At 38.0% G+C, this 22,003-nt stretch overlaps 1 protein-coding gene across 1 annotated transcript; it reads right to left on the bottom strand.

Moving 5' to 3' along the window:
• Positions 1-1,206: 1,206 nt before the first annotated feature.
• Positions 1,207-19,486, bottom strand: LOC149838764 (amino acid transporter AVT1A-like). The gene is made up of 12 exons (XM_090007785.1): positions 19,204-19,486; positions 16,696-16,976; positions 16,264-16,478; positions 4,241-4,264; positions 3,923-4,103; positions 3,586-3,805; positions 3,359-3,494; positions 3,211-3,230; positions 2,943-3,088; positions 1,858-1,901; positions 1,652-1,714; positions 1,207-1,502 (listed from the first exon to the last, which is right to left on the bottom strand). The coding sequence occupies exons 1-12, from the start codon at positions 19,395-19,397 to the stop codon at positions 1,410-1,412; spliced, it is 1,617 nt and encodes a 538-aa protein (XP_089863911.1). The 5' UTR covers positions 19,398-19,486; the 3' UTR covers positions 1,207-1,409.
• Positions 19,487-22,003: the final 2,517 nt, after the last annotated feature.

The following is a 22,003-nucleotide window of genomic DNA, read 5'->3' on the forward strand; positions in this document are numbered from 1 at the left end:
TGTGTCCACATCTCTGATCATGTCCTCTAGACACGGGACACATGTCGCTGTGATATAGCATTAGAAGCTCAGGAGTTCTCTCTTACCCCTCGGGCACAAGTTGGTTGATACCTAGAATCACATGATACCCAGACATGTCTAGATATCTCAAAGAAGAGTAGGCCAGCTTGCTTGATACAGGTTCAAAACAGGCACTGAAACATACCACGGAGTCAAGAGACTTGACCTGACTCGGCATGAGCAAAAGTTGAGTCTTCAAGGAGTCCTAAAATCATGGCAATAGGCAGGCAACTTTGTGGTCTCAGACGGCCCACTTTTGACCCGGCTAGGCTGGTCCATCAACGGGCCACAGCCTGATCAAACATGCCTGATGAGCTAGGCTGGGACTTTGAACCCTGGCTCACAGGTTGCCGCCTTTGTATAACAGAAAGCTGCCAGACAAAGCCCATCCAAGTCCGTTTTGGACTGGGCTGACAGGGCAGTTGACAGGCTGCAAGAAGGTTCAACCAGCTTGTGGCCCACAGATGGGCGAGGTTCAAAATACTAGCCGAGGCCACGGGCTGACCACCCTGATGCCCAGCCATACTGATAACTCATATGACCAACAAGCTAATCAATATATGCTACCTTGAACCAACGAACCAAAATTTATTGGTCGGGCCCATAACTGAGCCTAGGCGACCAAAACAACCAGAGGCATCAAACAGACTTTTATTAGCTTATCTACCTTTACCAATGGAAAAAGGGGGCTCAGGACTCTGAACCCAAGCATTGTGGGTCTAAGCAGCCTCCTAAATCTTTGGCAGATTTAATGACTCTGCCTTACCAATCCGAGCTTGGCCCTTAGGTCCACATTTCTTCATAGTGGCATTTATCAATCTATCAGCTCAACTTGACCTACTAGCTCCATGAGCCAAAGTCAATCAGGGAAGACCTGAACCAATTCTTAGGAGGCCTTGGGAGATTTGATATACAGAATATCAAGCAAGTAAAACATGAGCCATAGATGTGACCAGGTTGAGTTGTCAAAGTTCGATGAGAAGCCCTTAGACAACATGAATGCATCCCACATACCGACCCTTTTGGACCAATCAAAGGAAACACAATGACGACAAATGAACAATTTCAGAACCAGTATCAGGATGCAGAGCCTAGCCAAGTTGATGGCCAAGAACTGGCTTGTGTCAAGTACTTAAGTTGTCTGGGTTTGTTGAGCATGATTGTGCCACGCATTAAGTAAATTAGCCTCTCATGGATTATGCATAAATAAACAATCCAGCAACAACTATTCTTCCAATCAATAAGCTTCTACAATCACGATCAAACAGTAAATAAAATTTAGTTTCACTTGGATAAAAGGCATTTGCCTTTCCAGGTGGTGGGGTATGGGAATGTTGCAGAGAAGAGAATCAATAGCTGTGCAGGATACCAGACACTGATGAGTAGGTGCCAAGGGCTGCACTGAGTGTGCCTAGTCCAATGATCATAATACTCGAAACAACCTGATTGTCAAGAAACAACAAAACAAATACAGAGTAAATGACTAAAGAGAAGAATTCATAACTTTGCAGTTTAGTGTGTGCATGCATGCCTATGTGTGTGTGTGTGTGTGTGTGTGTGTGTGTGTGTGATGCTGCATACTGTAGGGAACCTGAACAGTGGTAGCCTTCTTCTCTACGATCTTCAAGAAACAGAGAGGAGGTATGATGACAGCCTGCCACAAATGTTCGTTATCAGATGAAGGACGGGGTAAACCAGCCAGTGGTGATAAAAAATCAAGAAAAATATGTGAGCCATTAAAGGGCCTAAAAGTCCATTTTTAGAATTATTAGTATCACGTTGACAGCTTCATCATACCACAAGTATACTGAGGAGAGAGCCGATCAAGGCCATCACTAGACCTGCAAGTGAAACCCAGTGAAAAGAAAGTCATTAGCTTAGATCACAGAACATATAGTAGCCAGAATGATATATTGCTGGCATGAATTTATACACCAATATTATATTCGACCAACTTAAAGGATGTTATTGATACAGGACAAAATCAAGAACCAGAAATTCTTATAATAATTGCTTTATCTATTGGAGAAACATGTATGGTTTTTTCTTTTGGATGGACATAGAATGAAGTTCTCATGAAACTTTCTCCCGTATCATGTGTATCTACTTGCTCTGGATTTCAAAAAGCAGGGAACTGCCTAGTTTAGACAAAATAAACTAAATATGGAGGTTCTGCATAATGAAGAGAATTAACCTTTTTATTGTGTTCCATAAGATCGACCCCACCTTTCTAGAAAATTTAGGGGTATCAATTCCTGCTCATGTTCAATAGACTACACAACCTTTGTTTCTCCATGCCATCCAGAGATAACCCAAATATCATGTCATAATTTAATAGCCCAGGGTCCTGACCTGAAGGTCCTAGTGAACTTAGTCCTGACCCGAAAGCCCCAGCGAAATTAGTAGTTCCTAAGAATGTAACACTTTATGGAAGACTTATTACCTTTTCCTTGAAAAGAGAAATAATTCTTTCCCCATCTGTTTATAAATTTCCCATGTAACTATATGCTAACCTTTTTGGGGATGGACACACTTATGCCTCAGGTCACATATTGCACATGGTATGCACAGTGTTAGCATATTCTATCATTGATCAATCCTAGACATAAATCATGGATCGGTTTGAAAATCAATGAATTGCTAGACATAGAATCTTTTTTCCGTCAGACCCCCCCTTGAAATAAGAAAGGTTAATATAATTTCCTTCTTTCACAGCAGAAAATAGATCTAAGGGGTTTGATCCCGATTGATCTCCCATTCACACATGTTTAGAAAATGCAAGTTACAAGCCAACTTTTGAGTACTATTAGGCATACACTGCCAGTGCTATGTTTTGACTATACTAAAGTATTAGCACATGGAACATCATCTGTCATACATACCAAAAAAGGGCAGAAGAAATGCAACGCAAATAGTTGAAACAACTAGCCCTGTCCGTATGGCAATGGAAAACAGCAACTCATCCCGAGTCCCCACTGGAAGCAATTCCTCTAAACTCCTCGCCAAGGGATTAAGAAGCAATGCATATCTGTTTGGTGTTAAGTAACTTATAAAAAAAATGATCCAAATTCTAACATTTTCCACCAAAGGTTAGAAGAAGAAAGAATTCCATTTTATCTTCACAATTACACTTTTCCACTAAAAGGATACTTGGTAAAAGGATTGATCACCTAAAAGAAAAAAGGAAAGAAGAAAGATTAGTACAAAAAAATTAATCATTTTAACATGATCAGTTGCTAAGATCTACATATAGCACTTCTGGAAAAAGCATAGTAAAGCAATCAAGCAAGGTACTTACCGTTGTCCACAATGCAACTTTTGAAGCAAAAACATTCTTTGGCAAGTTCAAAGTTATTTGAGATAGTGTTCTTTGGCCAAACATGAGATATCCCATTGCTGCAACAGCACCATATATTGCAGTGCACAAGAGGAAGCTGTAGAAGAATAAGCCATTTCAAGAGAAGTTTGTGTGCAAACTGCAAAGCACTACAAATAAGTGTTGGTAACAAAACATATGTTACCTACCAAATGATCAATGCCTTGTTGAATTTTGTCTTATCAGCCATTGATTGATAGATATTTGGGAAAACTGTATGCCCAGAATAGCAAAACCCATGTACACCAATTGCTAAAGGGAGACCACTCCAATTAATAAGTGGACTGGTCTGATGAAATCCTATACCATCAGTTGCACCCACGACAAACACTGAAAGGAATATTAAAATGGTTGCAAGAACACCGCCAGCTACATCATGAATGTGAATTGCCCAGAAAAGATTTAGAAAGCTGTTAAAACTTTGAACCTTTTCAATGTTGATGAGAATAAAAATAGTGGAACCATCAAGAAAAGTTGGTACAGCACCTGAAAGGTAAGATATAATTCTAAGATCTCTTAACCAAACTGTCGGAAGAACGATTAGACCAGTCAAAATTCCAAAAAAGTGCACGGAGTCAACATGAATCCCAGCCCAATCAAGAGAAGCACCAGGAAATAGCCTTGTCAGATTGTCACCTTCCAAAATGATAAACTCTACACAATATGACTGCATTATGGAATTAAAAAAAGGAAAAGAGAAAGCATTACATGTATGGTCCATACACGCGATTGAAATCAAGAAAACATAAATATTGTAAAAGTAGCCAACCAGAAAAGGCATATAACAACCTACAGCACACTTACATACAGCTCCATGTACAATGCAATCTGCATGGAAAGCAACAGCATTAGTAAGAAGATCTATATTTTTAACAAAACATTGCCTAAGTTTCTCCACAAAATTCATACAATCAAAGAAACGAAGATCCATTCTCCTGATACAAGAAAATATTGGATCTTGTATACAAGCAACCACATCATGGGATAAGCATACTAAACTAAAAAGGACGTCCCTATTATTTGAATTATATGCATAATTTAGGAGTGTAGTTGAGACAGAATATTCAACCTTTGCCAAACAGATGCCTTATTTAGCATGTGTCCCATGTTGACACTGCTAAACATAAGTGTATATATATATATATATAGTCATATGTAATGTAACTAGGATTAGGTTGTTTTATTTTTTGTTTTGGTTTTGAACTAGTCATCATAAAGTTGACTCGTCACCATAGAGAGTCGTTGGGATCGACTGGTCAACATAGAGAGTCATTGGGATCCCAACGACTCTCTATGAGCCCCTTCCTCTTTGTGTATAAATATGGGGCACAAACCCACTACAATGTATGCTTCTTGCATATAATTGATTAATAAAATATTATTTTTTATTCTTTGTGTTTGCCCCTTTAGTGGGTGTTTGCGTGTGAGCCCATTTTGTGGCTTGTGTATGTTTTTTTGGTGCTTTCGTAGAACTCTTTGAGTGCCCACTTTATTATTTTGGTGAATATCTTCGGAGGACCTTGTTTCCTTTCATGGTATCAGAGCTTGAAGATCACGCTGATTTTTTGGTGCATTGAAAAACATGCCACTCAAGATTTGGAAGAAATAAAAAATCTTTTGCAAAATTTATTTAAGTGCTTGTGAGATTGTTGTGCCCTCTTGGTGGTGGAGTGCTCATGTGTTTGTGCTCTTCATTAAAGGTTCTCTCCTTGTGGTTGAGTGTTCGTACTTTTCATTGGAGGTTCTCTCTTGGTGGTGGAGTGCTCATGATCCTTTTGATCATTTTCTCTTTTTCTTCCTCTTCTTTATCTTCTATTCTTTCTATTAGCCCTTGTAAACATGGATGCAATGATAATGTCAGCCTAAAACCCATCAAGCTCAATAACACAAACTTTGTAATATGTGCTTCAATTATAAAACACTTCATATGGGGGAAAGGGTTGTGGGGATTATTGAATGGGTCAGATTTGAAATGCAAACTAATTCTTATTAAGATAGAATGAGAAAAAAAAGTACCTCTTCCAGGGGCAAAAAAAACCAAGGCTATGGCTATGTATGAGAAAATTTGAAAAAATGGAGAATGGGACATGCCAAGATTATGTCTTGACTCATTAGTAGTGTTGATATTAAGAAGTGTTTGGTTCTAGCTAACATGCAAATAAAGCATGCAACTATCTTAAGAGAATGCATTTTTTTAAAGATATTGCTCATATTTGCAACTTGCAAGACAAAGTACGCACTAAGACTCAAAAAGAAAAAACTATTAGAGAATACTTTAGTGAGTTGTCCGACTTTTAGAATGAGGTGGCTCTTATTGGGCTACAATAACATTGTTTCAAAGACATAGAACTCTGTCAAAGACAAATTGATGCGAAGCATTTCGATCAATTCATCAATGGTCTAAGTTCGGAGATTGAGTCTACCAAATTGGTTCTTCTTTATAGAGGAAAAGTCCTCTCTATTGAAGATACTATTGAAGAGCTAAGTATGGAGAAAAATAGACTAAAAAAGAAGACATCTAAAGATGATGATGATTCGGTCATAACCATGTCTAGGCCAGGAAACCATGTTCATGCTTAGAAACCACTACATTATGGGAGACCAAACAATGATAACTATGGAAAGCAAGACAATGAGTTTGAAAAGAAAAAAAATATTTATTATTATTATGAACCAAGGCATGTCAAGACATATTGTCCTAAACTAAAGAGACCTTATGAGAAGAAGGTAGCCTCCATTACTCATGAGTCAAGTGAGCTCAAAGCTTAGCCTCCGTTACTTATTAGTCAAGTGAGCTCAAAGCTACACAAGAATCAACGACTGGGAGCATACCCTTGACTCAACTTGTAGAAACTCTTCAACCTCTACTCAAAGGAGCTTCATCAACCAGAGTCACGGTCTCTTCTGCTAGCATCTCTGATCCCGGTAAATCTCGTTGGCTTCTTGACTCAGGTGCCTCATTTCATATGAGGCCAAATGGTGATATTTTATCCGAATGTCGTAACTCAAGCGGGTCAAACGTATTCATTGCCGATGGAACATCCCTTCAGAAAAAGGAAATAGGAAATTTCAAAAAAGTTTTTTATTCACAAAATTAGATATATTTTCAAGTTAAATTTAAACCTCTTATATGTTTCACAATTGTCTGACCATGGGATATTGTTTCCTTCTCTTCTATTGGTTGTCGAGAGTAAGATCGTCAGTTAAGGAAGCTGATTGGGGAAGGCCATGCAAAAAGAGGCTTATACTACATGGATTTTTTGTAAATACCCAAGAATACTTTTTGTTATAATATTCTGAAAACTGGATTTGGATTGATAGCATAAAAGACTTGGCCATCTTAATGTATCCAAAATCCAACACTTTACAAATATGAAAAAAAATTATAATCTTGAAAATTTTATATGTGAAGACTGTATTCTTGGTGAAATGAAATGATTGTCATTTCAAGAAAGAACTCTTGTCTCTACACGATTGCTTGAGTTAGAGCATTTGAATGTTTGGCTCCCAACACTTGTTATATCTAATGGTGGATTTACATATTATGTAATCTTTGTTGATGATTTTACTAGACACGTGGATTTATTTCATTAAACACAAATCTGAAGTTTTTTCATACTTTCAAATATTTCATAATTTGGTCAAAATAAATTTCAAAAAGATGTTTATATCTTTTGCATTGATTCATGAAGAGAATTTTTACCAAAAGAATTTAAAAATGACCTAAAATCCAATGGTATTACACATAAAAAATCACGTCCTTACATTCCACAACAAAATAGCTTGGCCGAAAGAAAATATAAGCACATTATAAAAACCACAAAAACTTTTCTTATTTCAAACCAAGTACCTAAAGAATTTTGGGCAGAAGCAACATTAACTGTAGTTTATCTTATTAATAGAATTCCATCTATCTCTTTGAAAATAATATAACTAGTTGAAAAACTTTTTAAACTTACCCTTAATTATTCTAGATCTGTCACATGGGTGTGGGTGCGGGTGTGGGGGTGCGACACTTTCCAAAAACTTGGGTGCGGGGGTGCGGCAAAAAAAAAAAAAATATATATATATATATATATATAGTCCTAATGAGTGGAGGAAGAGTACTTTGGTTAAGAATAAGGGTGATATACAAGATTGCACAAACTATCGTTGTAAAACCCGTGAAATTTATGGAATTCTAAACGAATGAAAGTGAAGCATTTATGTGAAATAGTGAGATTTTATGCTAAGCAATACAATTTTTAATGATTGAGGTTTCTAGAACGAAACCGGTAATAAACCCTCAAAATTGGTATTTGGATCCGAATCTTAGCAAGATCCGATAATCTGACCCGGTTCACGGGTTCCGATGGTAAATTAAATGGTTTCGGGATAATAGCGTGAGATCCGAAACACATTTAAAGTAAGAGAGGGCAAGTTTAGAACCAACAGGTGAAAAATCCATTTGAAAATGAAAGAAATTCATCAACAAGGAAAAACGTCCAAATATGACATAAATAGAATTTTCTTGCAAAAGAAAACACCAAGTGATGGTGTGGTGTAGTGGTAGGACGCACGGTTGTGTGGAGCCACAACCCAAGTTCAAAACCCCGGAGCGCCCACATAGAAAAAAAAAACATTGTTTTTCATGAAATCCGGAATGAAACTGAAAAGGTTAAATACAATTTAATCCACACGCTTTGCAACGAAAAGCAATGTAGCACAACTGGTGGAGCTCGTTACCCCTTAGGTTGAAGACCCCGGTTCAAAACCCCTTGTGCATGAACTTTTCCTTTTTGCACAAAAAGAGGATGATGGGGATTAAAAGAAAAATAAATAAATAAATAAAAGAATAGTAAAAACGTGGGAGTTGGGTTAAGCCTACATTTTGGCTACTTTTTTTCCCTTTTCCAAAAAATAAGGGGAATCCCATGTGACATGAAAGAGGGGTACCCATAAAGTAAACTCAAAATGGAAGTTAGAGAGATTCTAGTCATAAGAGAAAGAGGGCAAATGTGGAAGCATGACCACCCACAAAAAAATCATGGATGTTGGTGGGGTTTGAAAGTTTGAAAAAAATTGTAACTCCCCTAATTAAGAGGAGTCATATGAGGGGCTCAAGAATAAAAAAAAAAAAAACATGCAACCACTATAGATGTCTCTCTCTCTCTCTCTCTCTCTCTCTCTCTCTCTCTCTCTCTCTCTCTCTCTCTCTCTCTCTCTCTTAATGTTTGGCCATCCATCCTTCTCTCCCACCGTGAGTGTGGACCTCACTTGCTGGACGAGTAGACTTCCGTTTCCGTGGTGGTGGGTCGCTCCAACGTGAAGAAACAAGAACCACCATTATCACCGGCAAAAACTTCAAAAAAAAAGGTAAGGAGCATTATTTTTCTATGTAGTGGTTGTTGTCTTGTGGTATGAGTATACTACCACCCCATCAAGGTTACTCTTGCGGCTTTGCCCAACCATGTGGGTGTTTGGGGTTCCGAGGTCGTACATGTATTGGCTACACTGTTTATCAATTACATGGAAATGCTGAGAGTCTAACATGTAGTTTTCACCATGACAACTACACAGTCCGGCGGGCTGCGATCCTCTTCATCTTTGACGGTCATGGTGGGAATACACTGAGTATTTCATACAAAAAAAAAATTGTATTTTAATGGCAAGATCGAAGGTTGATGCTCAGCTGGTTGCTCACGTATTCCATGACCCTGATCATCTGGGGAAGGTATGGGTATGTCTGGTTTTGCAGACAATATCTGTAGGTCATTACAAAACCGTCTCACGGCACCCTGGCTGAACGACTGGACTTGTTGGTTTTGTTTTGATATTACGTTGTTGTAGGCCGTTCCATTTGCTGGTACTGGGTGCATAGGATTTCAGCAAGGCATACATATGCATTGTTGCTTAGTAAATATTCTAATGGGGGTACTATGCAATATGCTACCGTTGAATATTAATGATGGACCTTGATTGTAACTTAGCACACCATGATTGACCCTAAGTCATGTACCATACATAAGAACCATGCTAAAGTAACCCTGAGTCTATATGTGTGAATACTCAGCCATATGTGTGTTACTTAATACACCAAAATATTAATGACTAATTGAATATATATATATATATATAGTTTTGTTCACAAGCATGACATATTATGAATTTGATTGACAACCACTTATGCATGCTTCTGGAAATACATAACAATGCTATTAACTGTTTGAAAAATTTGGCTCTAAGATGGTGGGACATGGAAAGTCAAATTATTGTTTAGAAATTTCAATTTCATGAGTTAATAAACCGTTTTGACATGAATTCAAAACTAGAGATATATGTGATTTCTAATTCCTGTTAGTGTAAAATACTTATACACTGTTCAAGTTGTGTACACAGAATAGTACTGATATGAGTTAAAATGGTGCATATAAATATGTGCATTATTTCAAGTTAAGGTGTATTGATTTCTTGCTAAGTGGGTTATATATGTGATTTCTAATTCCTGTTAGTGTAAAATACTTCTACATTGTTCCAGTTGTGTACACAGAATAGTACTGATATGAGTTAAAATGGTGCATATAAATATGTGCATTATTTCAAGTTAAGGTGTATTGATTTCTTGTTAAGTGAGTTATGAAGCTATTGTTACAATGTTCATTAATGAGAAATGAATTGCAACCATATTTTGGCACTATATATATATATATATATATATATATATGTGTGTGTGTGTGTGTGTGTGTGTGTGTGTGTGTGTCCGGGATGGGGTTCAGTTTGACCTCAGCCTTGTTCCAGTTGTACTCATGACCGTGAACCTGTCTGACCCAATTGTCGACTTCCTCCGGGCCTGCTGTTGGTTATCCCACGACATCCGGTTGATCAACATCAACCACGCAACATGTTGCAAGTCTTGGATCGATGGAAGCAATGAGCATTGACAATGGTTAGCGCCTTTCGTTGATGGCGTTACTTGGGGGTGGCAGCCACTACGCCATGACCCGAGAGGGCTCAAGGCAGCCCGACTTGGTGCAATAAGCTGTTGTGACCTTAATAAGAGTACACAAAAAAAATGTATTAAGCAAGTGGACCATGCCACGTGAATGGTATGATTCATGGGTACGAACCCGTACACCATAGCTCATAAAACAAATATGAAATTTTGGGCTCCGAGTCGAGCCATGTTCCGAGAAATACTATATGGATGGTGCTTATGGTACCCGAGCTCGAAATTTGCATACAAGGTATGCAAACCCAATAATAGATTCGGGATTTTTGGAAATCTCCTGTGGTGCGACGTCTTGCACAGGAAAAACAAAAAAAGGCTGAAATGAATGCAAAATCATAAAATTGTGTGGTTCTGGGTATACCTGAGAGACGGTATATGTTACCAGACCCCTCGTGGTGCGATAGCTCGCGCATGGTTATAAAGAAAAGGTTAAATAAAAACATAAATATAAAACTATCGAGATTCGGGGTACAGCTGAAAGATGGTGTATGTTACCAGATTCTCCGGGCTCTGGGTACACCTGAAAGATGGTGTATGTTACTGGACCCATGGTCTACCTTAGAGAGGGTAGGTGGTACAAGCTTCGTGGACATTCTTGTTTTCGTGAGAGTTAGGCGTCTCACCGGGTCCCCAGTCCACGAAGTTAGGGGGTCAGGACTACCAATGCGCCCTAGGTGGTAGATCCAAGTCTTCTGCAGAAGTGTCAAGGGCGCATCCTAATTCTTATTCTAGCCACTGGGGAGTTCTCTCTCGGTCACGGACCGTCCCCTCTGGATATCCGTACGGCTAGTCATACGGGTTATTAAATAATAGACCCTCGTATGGTCTCGGTCCGCTACGAGGTCTATGCCTGTGCGTACCCACAAGGTAAGAGTAAGATAATCATTAAATGATTTAAGTTGACGGAAAATTTATTTCTGAAGATTTATGTACTGTTGATATGACTTTCGCAAAACTTGTAGAATCTACAACTTATGCTAATGTGAATAAATGTATTTTTTAGTTCAGTTATCTGTTGCACTGTATCATGAATTAGAAAGCATAATCATTTTCTTAGAATGATATAAATTTTCATTCTAGTTATATCTACAGTTGTTGCACATATTTGTACACAAGACACTGAGCACCACATATGAATATAATGCTTCTTACGCAGATAGGGGAGTCTGACCCTTCTGCTTTAAATATTTTTCAGGAAGCAACTAAATTGGAGTATCGTGGGCGTCGCGTATGGAAGTAGTCAAGAGATCTCAGTTATTCAGTGTTTTCTGTTTGAACTCTGATTAGTAGATTTACATTTCTGTCATAGGATGTAATTAATGACATTAATGCTTTAATTAATGAATGATATGCTTTTATTACTTCTCCGTTTTACCCTGTAATGCACCTGGCTTGTGTTTTTCGCACTTCCGCTATTTCAAAAAAAAAAATTACTCCAAAATTTTTACTATAAAAAGTTGGGGCGTTACAATCGTGGTATAAAACTCATGAGTCATACTATGAAACTTTGGGAGAGGGTGATTGAGTCTAGGTTGAGGAAGGTTGTCATGATATCGGAGAATCAATTTGGTTTTATGCCTGGAAGATCAACTATGGAAGCTATACATCTTCTTAGACAACTTATTGAGAGATATAGAGAGAGGAACAAAGATTTGCATATAGTTTTTATTGATTTGGGGAAGGCATACGATAGAGTACCTAGGGACGTTCTCTAGTGGACAATGATGAAGAAAGATGTTTCTCTCAAGTACATTAGTATAATTAAAGATATGTATAAAGGAATAGTAACCAATGTCCGCACTTGTGGAGGGGTGACAACCAATTTTCCTATAACGGTTGGGTTACATCAAGGATCTGCTTTAAGCCCTTTCCTATTTGCTATAGTGATGGATGAGCTTACGAGATCAATTCAAGAAGATGTGTCGTGGTGTATGTTGTTTGCTGATGATATTATTTTGATTGATGAGTCTAGAGTTGGGTTAATGCTAAGTTAGAATTATGAAGACATACATTGGAAGCAAGAGGTTTTAAGTTGAGTAAGAGTAAGACAGAATATATGAAATGTCAGTTTAGTAAGCAATGAAGTAGTGATGGGAGTGTAGTGAAGCTTGGTGAGCAAGAAATACCGGTGGATGATTGTTTCAAATATTTGGGATCTATTATTCAAAAGTATGGAGAAATTGATGGAGATGTAAATCATAGGATAAAGGTTGGGTGGATGAAATGGAAAAGTGCAACTGGAGTGTTGTGCGATCGTAGAATGTCATTGCAGTTGAAGGAAAAGTTTTATAGGACGACTATTAGGCCCGCTTTACTATATGGTACGGAATGTTGGGCTGCCAAGAGACATCATATTCAAAAAATGAGTGTAGCTGAGATGCGTATGCTTAGATGGATGTGTGGAAATACAATAAAAGATAAGATTCAGAACGAGGAGATATGTAAGAAGGTAGGCGTTGCACCCATTGAAAATAATATGAGAGAGAATCGTTTACGGTGGTTTGGACATATTCGACGAAGGCCTAATGATGCTCCAGCTAGAAGGATGGAGAAATAAGAAAATATATTAGTTAAAAGAGGTCGGGGTAGGCCTAGGAAGACTTGGATGGAGATGATAGGAAAGGATATGAATGCTTTGAACCTCACCGAGGACATGGCATTGGATAAAAATGATTGGAGGAGAATGATTCATGTGGAAGACCCAAAATGATTTTCTTTTTTGGTTTATATCGCCGACCCCAATTGTTTTGGGATGAAGGCGTAGTTGTTGTTGTTGTTGTATATATAAAGTCCAAAAGTTGGACATAAATGAGGGTCAGTTGATCACACCGGGTGTCGCACGCGCACCTGCGTCGCATCGATGCGGGTGTGGCACCCAGTTGGCTGAGTCCCTGTAACATAGTTCTAGATTAAGAGTTTTTGGGTGCAAATGTTCCATTTTCACTGATAAAAATGATAAACTTTTTCCTCGTGCTATTCTTTATGTTATTTTGGGATATGCAAATAACCAAAAAGGCTATAAATGCTTTGACTTTAAAAATAAGAAATTATATGATTTAAAAAATGTCTTTCTTAGAAAATGAAAAAAAAAATGAATTTGAAAATTCTGAGAGAGTAACTGTGTATTCTTTTCTGTTAGATTTAATTTCAAAGTTTGATGATTATGATGTTGATCTTGATCATGAAATAAAAAATGATATAGTGAGTAAAGAAGAATCTCATGATAATGAGATAAGAACAATCCTGATATCAAAACTGTATCTAATATTCCAGGCGTAGTAATTTTGAACATCCATGTGCTGTTGAAAAATATACCAACAATGAAGACCATACCGAGATATAAACTAGAAGGTCATCAAGAGTATCAAAACTTTTTCCTGAAAAATTCATGTCCTATGAGTCTTTTTCACATAAGTATCAAGCTTACATTGCATTGATACATTCCTATATATAACCCTCAAATTATGTTGAAGCAACGAAACATCCTGAATGGGTAGAAGCCATAAGGGTAGAATTTGATGCTTTAGAAAAGGCAAATACTTAGATTGTCCAAGATACACCCTTATAAAAGAAACCTATAGGTTGTCAATGGGTATATAAGATGAAAACCAAGAGTGGTGAAACTCTTAAAAGGTATAAAGCTAGATTAGTTGCCAAGGGATACTCCTAAGAGTATGGAATAGATTATAAGGAAACCTTTGCCCCAGTTGCTAGGATGATCAGAGTTAGAACCGTAGTAGCCCTTGTTTCTGTGAAAAAATGACCTATATATCAAATGGATGTTAACAATGTTTTTTCAATAAAAAAATAGTTGAAGAAGTCTATATGGAAGCACCGCCTGGTATAATTATTTCTAAGAGAAAGTCATTTCGTTTAGATAAGTCCCTAATGGCCCTAAACAAGCGACAAAAGTTTGGTATGACAAGTTTAGTCAAGTTATACTTGATGTTGGATTCCAATCTTGTTTAGCTGACACAACTTTGTTTGTTAAGATATCTGATGCAGATGTTATTATTTTGTTCCTTTATGTGGATGACATGATCATCATAGGAGGTGACAAATAGGGAGTTGAAAACATTAAAAGACTTTTCAAAATGACTGATTTCAGGTTTTTAAAGTATTTTTTAGTATAAAAGTTGCCTATTTTTCTAGAGGTTATTTACTGACTCAATCTAAATTTGCTTTAGATATTGTTGCTAGGTCAAGTATTTCAGATGATAAGAAGTTTGACATTCCCAAAGTTGTAAATGTCAAAATAAAGATTTATGATGGGGAACCATTTGAAAATCCAACATCATACAGACTTGTCGGGGCTCTGTCATATCTCTCAATTACAAGACCTGACATTGTGCATGTAGTTTAAATAGTGAGTCAGTTTCAGCATGCTCCCACCACGGTTTATATGGGAACAATTTTGCGTATTATTAGATATATCAAAACTTTTATTTTTCAAGGGATTTTCTTATTTGCTTATTCCTCCTTTGATTTAATTTCTTATATTGATGCTAACTGGAGAGGTGATCCAAATAATTGACACTCAATCACTGATTTTTGTGTATTTTTAGGTGACTCATTGATTTCATGAAGGTGTAAGAAGCAATAACAAGTTTTCCGCTCTTCAACTGAAGCAGAATACCAAGTCATGACTACAACCACTATATAGGTGGTTTGGCTAAGGAGATTGTTGAATGACACGAGCGTTCAGAGTAAAGGAACATCATGATTATATTGTGACAACAAAACTTCCATCTACATTGTCAGCAATCAGTCCTTCCACGAAAAAACCAAACATACTGAGATGAACTGTCACTATGTACGATAGGATTTCCTACACGGCACTATTGATCTTCCCTACGTTACTTAAGAATATCAATTGGCGGATTTCTTCACCAAACCTTTCACTGCTCCTAGATTTCACTTATTCTTGGACAAACTTTCGGTTATCCAACCGTAAGTTTAAGAGAAAGTGTTAAAAATAAGTACACATATATTTATATGTATATATAGTCATAATATGTAATGTAACTAGATATGAATGAGAAATAGTAACTAGGATTAGGTCTTTTTAAATATTTTTTTTCAACTAATCAAAAGTTGACTGGTCAACATAGAGAGTCGTTGGGATAGAGAGTCGTTGGGACAGCTCTATTTAGAATTGTTGGGACCCCAACGAGTCTCTATGAACCCCTTCCCCTTTGTGTATAAATATGGGGCAAAGCCCCACTACAATGTATGATTCTTGCATAGTAAATCAATAAAATATTATTTTTTATTCCTTGTGTTTGCCCCTTTAGTGAGTGTTTGCATGTGAACCCATTTTGTGGCTTTTGTACGTTCTTTTGGTGCTTTGGTGGAACTCTTTGAGTGTTCACTTTGTTATTTTGGTGAATATCTTCCGAAGACCTTGTTTCCTTTCAGACACTACACATTATGGCATTGGACACACCACAACAATCCGTAGACATAGTCAAGCCTCCACCAGACAAGGTCAACACCTTGTCCCAAATTCATCTATTTTGTTTTGTGATCTTGACTTTTCATTTTGAATTTATTTGCATGATTATTCATTTAAATTTTGCTAATTTTACATAGAAAAATATCCAGGGGAAAGAGGAAACAAAAACTTTCATGATAGAAGTTCCCCGAATGTAGGGCATGATCCTTTATTCTGTAGTTAAAGCCATGCATATAGTTGCTCAGCTTCCTCAAAGAAAGACTAAAGCAAAAATAGCATAATATAATCATCAAACTTTACCCATTGTCTAAGAAATCCTTAAAAAGACGAAGAAAAGAGGGAAAATCCAATACCAAAAAAACTAGAACAACTTAAATTACTCACAGATATGAAAAGGCGCCCATATCTTCCATATGCTGCTTCTCCAATATCTGGATAGCTTATAATGCCATCTCTGCTTTTAAAACACTGTCTCATGAGGATGCCTGTATAGCAGCAGACAATTGCGAAAAAAACTAAGACCAGCAAACTTGCCCATCCAGCTTCTTTTATTGTGAATGGTGTAGAAAGAAGACCAACTCCGGCCAATACGTTAACACCTGATTATCAACAATCAATTGGATCACAAGTATGACTAAATGTTTAAAAAAGAGACATCTTTACATTATTATAAAGTGCATTTCAAATGACAACAGCAACTCAAAAACTTTATTAGCTGAATATACAGCTCCAGATATGACTGTGTTTCATAATGCACCTGAATGTATTACATGATGCAGAAGATAATAGCACGTGAATGCAGATTAGATTATTTACCATTAAAAATAGTCTGGGTGAAGCTACATCCATGAACATCATGCCCTTCTCCAGAAAACTGCAAATTAGAGTGTTGTGACTGCTGGAATAGTCTAGATTTACTCAGAGTTTTCTCTGAGTCTTCCTTCTCAATGATGCTTTCAGATAGCAAAGGCAATTTGACTTCCAAGTCATTGCTACTCAACGTACTTTGATGAAAACTTGGATATCTAAGACTAGGACCACGTTGAACAAGGCTAAATGTTGGTGATGCAGCAATCGTATAAGAATCAGTTGATTCCCTGCTTGAAAGAGCAGCAACACATAAACAGATTGAACCAATAAACTCCACATAACAGATTGTGTGATGTTCAAATAACATGAAATTTTATATAGTTTAAGCGAATGCATCCTACAGACAAATGTAGTTAAAAGATTTTCCATTCAAACTCATTACTAAAGAATAAGCGTGGAGGTTACAAAACATCACAGTCAATAATGCATGTGTTTAATTTGTTTATTCTATGTGCAAGGGCAATTTTGTCCCCCCTTCCATAACCTTCATAGATCGGCCATATTTTTTAGTATTAGAGGCAGTTTTTACTGATTTTCCCTTTTCTTACTGTGGATTTCTTTGTATGCTTGTTGCACTAAGCAAATCCATGAGAATCGGTTTGACCACGTGTTCTGCTTTTGCATTTATTGTCATTGCATCAGGTCACAACAAAGCTCCTCATGTCTGGATCAAACTGATGTAGTATCTCATTAACTCTGGAAAACGAGCAGTGTATACACAAACCCTTCAGCCATTTAATAATTAAAGAGAAACATAATAAGACATCATTTGTGAGGCACAATGGTGCATGCCACACAACAGAACTGTACATGATAGCACCACTGAGACAAATCAGTTGAATGATAACTTCTTTTCAGCATGAGCTTGGGCTAGGTTTGGGGCATGTATCTATTTGAAAGATGTCTGTACACGTCACAATCTTGATCACTTTAAGTCATTCTACTTTTGCTGCAAATTTTTTCTGAATTCTGAGCATGCAGTGCCATTTCAATAGTTTGATTTTGTTCTACAGATAATTAGAATTCAATTGGTTGTATTCAATAGTGAGAAGTTTCACATTGAGGAGTTCCACAAGTTCATCTGCCGCAAAATAGAGGGAATATGAAACATTCAAAAACCGTCAACTTTTATTTTTTCAATGATGGTTCACGATAGGGGTACAAACACCTGTCTTCTTAAGATCACTCCTACCCTACAGGCGCTTCCAGCAGTTTCAACCATAAAAGCATCAACTACTTTAATATGCAGCAATCAAACTCTAGCAGCCTTTTATTGTATACATTATCTACTAACACACATGTAACTAGTCCTGTGCCACATCACAGACTCCAGGAAGGTGTTTATATGCCGAAACATGTATGAACGACGACAGTCATTACATTCTTGCTGTCGTGAATGGAGTATATGGACATGCTTACAGCTGAAGCAACCAACTACCAAGCAGATGCTTAACAAGAAAAAAAAAGTGCAGTGAATCCACCTAGGAAAAATCAACGATACCACCCCTCATCAGGGCAATTTCATGAGGGCACAAATACTAACACTCGCTTTCTCTCAGAGAGCTTATCAAGAGACTACGGAAAGGTTTCTGTAAAACGAAATTAGCTCTCTTCGTCTGAGAACTGCAATGCTATAGTCAACCGCAAAGTTTCACAGAGATTGTCATGTTTTAGCCATATCCACATTCACCTCTCCAACAAAACACTGATGTTATCCCACTGCATGTGCATGCGATATCACCCATACACCTCAATCAAACTACTTTCTGCTTGACATGAACCTAAATTGAACAATTTAGACCATAATCAACCCTCTTTTCCGAGGGTCGGAACTATATGGAATGGCAGGACATGAAGTAAAAACCACAACTCCCCTCCAGCATAACTTCATCTTAATTTAGAGATCGACGGTGGTTTCGATCCCGCTACACCCAAGTAGATGATTGTTACTCAACATAAAGGGGTAACAATACCTAACGCGGTCCTGTACTCCTCCGTGCTTGGGAGGGCCGCATTGGGTTCAGTCCTAACCTCCTGCTTTTCTACAAGAAGTGGCCGCCTTCAGGATTCGAACTCGCGCCTACACACTGACAATCCAACATCTTACTATTGTACATAGCCATGGCCATCATCTAGCCTATCAACTAATCCAACAAAAGAAATTCAAAAAAGGAACAAGAAAAAAAGATACCAGTCCTGCATACTGCAATGGGCAAGTGACATAATAATACATAGAAACGATGAACGAAATCATCGATCGAACCAACACGATCGACCTGTCCTACCGAGAATTCAATTTTCCCACCAGAACTCTTTCAGCAAGGTATTAGAAAGCAAAACCGCGCCCAACTTTCCATTGTTTTTCGATTCAAAAGAAGAACAAAACAAGTGCGAATAAAAAATACGACGAAGAGTAAGAGGAAAAAAGAGGGAGGAGGAGCTCAGAAGCTGCACCGGTAACTCTGCGGCCACTGATTCGAGGAGAACACGAAGGGAGACGAGGGTTTCGCCTTATCTCCCTCATCATCACCATCATCATCGCTCATCTCCGGCGTCTCGACATCGTCGGAATCCTGCAAGGCGTTCTTCTCGGTGTCCTTTTCCTCCTCGCTCTCCATGAAAAGCTCGTGATCCGTCGGGCTCTCCATAGAACGAACCGGAATTTACAGTCGTCGAATCGGATTTTGGAAACGGGATTTTGCAGGAACCGTGCGGAATTTCAGGATATTTAGGGAATTCTCGCGGTGCCTCAAGATCACGAAAGCTAGAGAGAAAGAGCGGAGAAATAGGAGATTGGTGGGACGGCGGTGTGAGAAAGAAGACAGGAATTCGCAACGGCCGAAGATCTCGTTTGGCGCGCGCAACAGATTTTCGTAAACCCGGGAATTACCGATATGTGATTTAAGTTTTGGGTCAAGGACGTGCGTGACCCCCCCCCCCAATTGAACTTTTCCACTTTTTCTATTGGAGTTTTTTTTTTTTGTTTTTTAAAGGCAAGCTGAGGTTAGGCAGAACCCTACAATGATACCATTGGGGATTTGAATTCGCAACGTCCCAACACAAGGTGACGTGCACTAGCTGCTCCTACAAGACAAGCGGAGGCCCCGTTGGTTCTTTGATGTTTAAATTAGATACTTTTGTCTGTTTTGGAAACTTGGTCTGTAGTTTATAAGAGGGTGATAAATGAGAAGACCCAAGTCCAGACTCGAAGGTCCAATTAATGTCATTTATATATTTATAATATTAATTAGTTATATTATTTATTATTTCATATTTCATCACTAATATCCATATAACCAAACTAAAAACTCTTCGCCTAATTTGAGAAGTGATATTTGATATTACCCAATCATCACAAGTATACATGGATTCAGGTATAGTTTGTGAAATTTTATACCAAACCACGGACTCTAGTTCTGATTAAGACCTGCAATTTTTCAATATAAAAATGATAAAAAATATTCTTTTACCTGCAATTTTTATAGTTCTTAACGGATCTGGGTATAGTTTCTCTTATAGCAGACCCAATTAAACTCAAGTCTGGACCCGATACCAAACTCAAAAAACAGGCCTAAGTCTGGTTCCACATGAGTCCGAACCAAACCCGTCCCATTGACACCTACTATTTAGACTAAAGCATGAAATTGACAGCTACTACTTCCAACCACGTCACCTATAAATTCCAGCTACTAGATTCCAAACAGGGCCAAATCTTTTTGCTTATTGAGACAGGTGTTAGATGGATATGAAATGGAATTGGAGTTTTGTTACAAGGTGCCAAACGTAAAGGGTACGGGTGGGGGCAGCCCTTTTGGCTCGGCTGGTAAAGAGCCGTTTCCAACTTGAAAAGTAAGTTGGAAAGCCCAACATAAACGATCTGCTCATGTTTGTAAAAATAAATGTGTTTTAAATCTAGTTTACGTCATCTAACACAGTGTGGAACGAGCGAATGAAATATTTGGTTTGCAAGTAATAGATTTATAGATAAATTCACAACGTTTTCAGCTTGTATGTTTTTATAATGCTTTTAATTTCGATTCTTAAACGATTTCTTTTTTTTTTTAAACAAGCCAGCTTGAGCTTTGCTTATCTAACTTAGAATCATTGTGAGCTTCAAGCTCGACTCGTTCAACTTGTTTACCAGTCTTAGGTGTCATCCAAACGGTTCAATTGGTTTAGTTTGATAAAGAGAGAAAAGATAAGCTCCCATCCTCTCACAAAAGGATCGTGCCTAGCAACTATTTTATTTAAGAGAGCATACGGGTCATATTGTATATATATAACCGATTCGTTAGTTGTATTCAGTATTCACCACACATCTCGATGGAGAAGTGCATGGGGTTTCACTTTCACAGTTTTCAAGTGGATGCACTGTTCCCAATCGAGATGTGCAGTAGGGATTGAATAAACCGATGGTTGGTTACATACCATGGCATCATCTGCTCACACACACGTATGCATGAGTGCATGCCTTGCCTTAGAAGGATACATTCTGCTGATCCCTTTATCAAGAGTCCTGGGTTTGGCTCAAGCTTGCTTGTTTTACTCGTATATGTATATATATTAGTAAAATTGGGATAAATGAACGCTTTTGTGTGGTTTTTCTGAGAAAGACGTACATGGTGAGATAAAAAGCAGGTGCTGTTCTTACAAACAATAAGATCATGACAAACCTCCCTATTGGCAAAATAAAAAAACTAAAAAAAATAGGACTCGCAAAACCGACCCCATGGGGCTTAAGAGATATCTGGTAGGGGTCTGCCTTACCCCAGATTGCCTTTAAAAAAAAAAAACCAACCCCATGCAGTTTGGATAAACCTTGATAGTGATTATAATTTGTTCAAAAGATTTAAGAACTCAAGCACTCAACATCAATGTCATCATCCAATAACGTGCCTCCCCCAAACCCACCATTTCTCTAGGGATGGCATAGGATATGGCCATAGGGGGATGCGGGGGACAAGGTCTCCACCCCCATTTAGTCTCAAAATTCTGCCCTTCATTCCCGCCTTCATCCCTGCACGGGTTTTGATTTTAACCTTCATCCCCACCTTCATCTCTGTTTCATGCCCTCCATTCCCGGTTCAAACGGGGCAAGGCCGGTGGGGCCCCGTTTCCTCCTGGTCCATTGCCATCCTTAAATAAGGAGGTCGAACCTTGAAGGCTATTTTAATTATTTTACTAATGGGGATTGGGGATGGGATGGGACGGGGCGGGAGAACACGTAAGTTCATCCCCACACAGGTTTTGATTT

Source organism: Nuphar pumila, chromosome 5 (assembly GCF_984573655.1).
Source record: "Nuphar pumila chromosome 5, dmNupPumi1.hap1.1, whole genome shotgun sequence".
NCBI lineage: Eukaryota > Viridiplantae > Streptophyta > Magnoliopsida > Nymphaeales > Nymphaeaceae > Nuphar > Nuphar pumila.

What these genes read in the sequence shown, in the direction of transcription:
- LOC149838764 (XM_090007785.1), bottom strand. Translation starts at nt 19,397, where the DNA reads ATGGAGAGCCCGACGGATCACGAGCTTTTCATGGAGAGCGAGGAGGAA. An exon ending in CACCCAGACTATTTTTAATG is followed by an intron (nt 16,479 to 16,695) that starts GTAAATAATCTA and finishes GTTGATAATCAG; the next exon opens with GTGTTAACGTATTGGCCGGA. An exon ending in AACAAGGCATTGATCATTTG is followed by an intron (nt 3,495 to 3,585) that starts GTAGGTAACATA and finishes ATTCTTCTACAG; the next exon opens with CTTCCTCTTGTGCACTGCAA.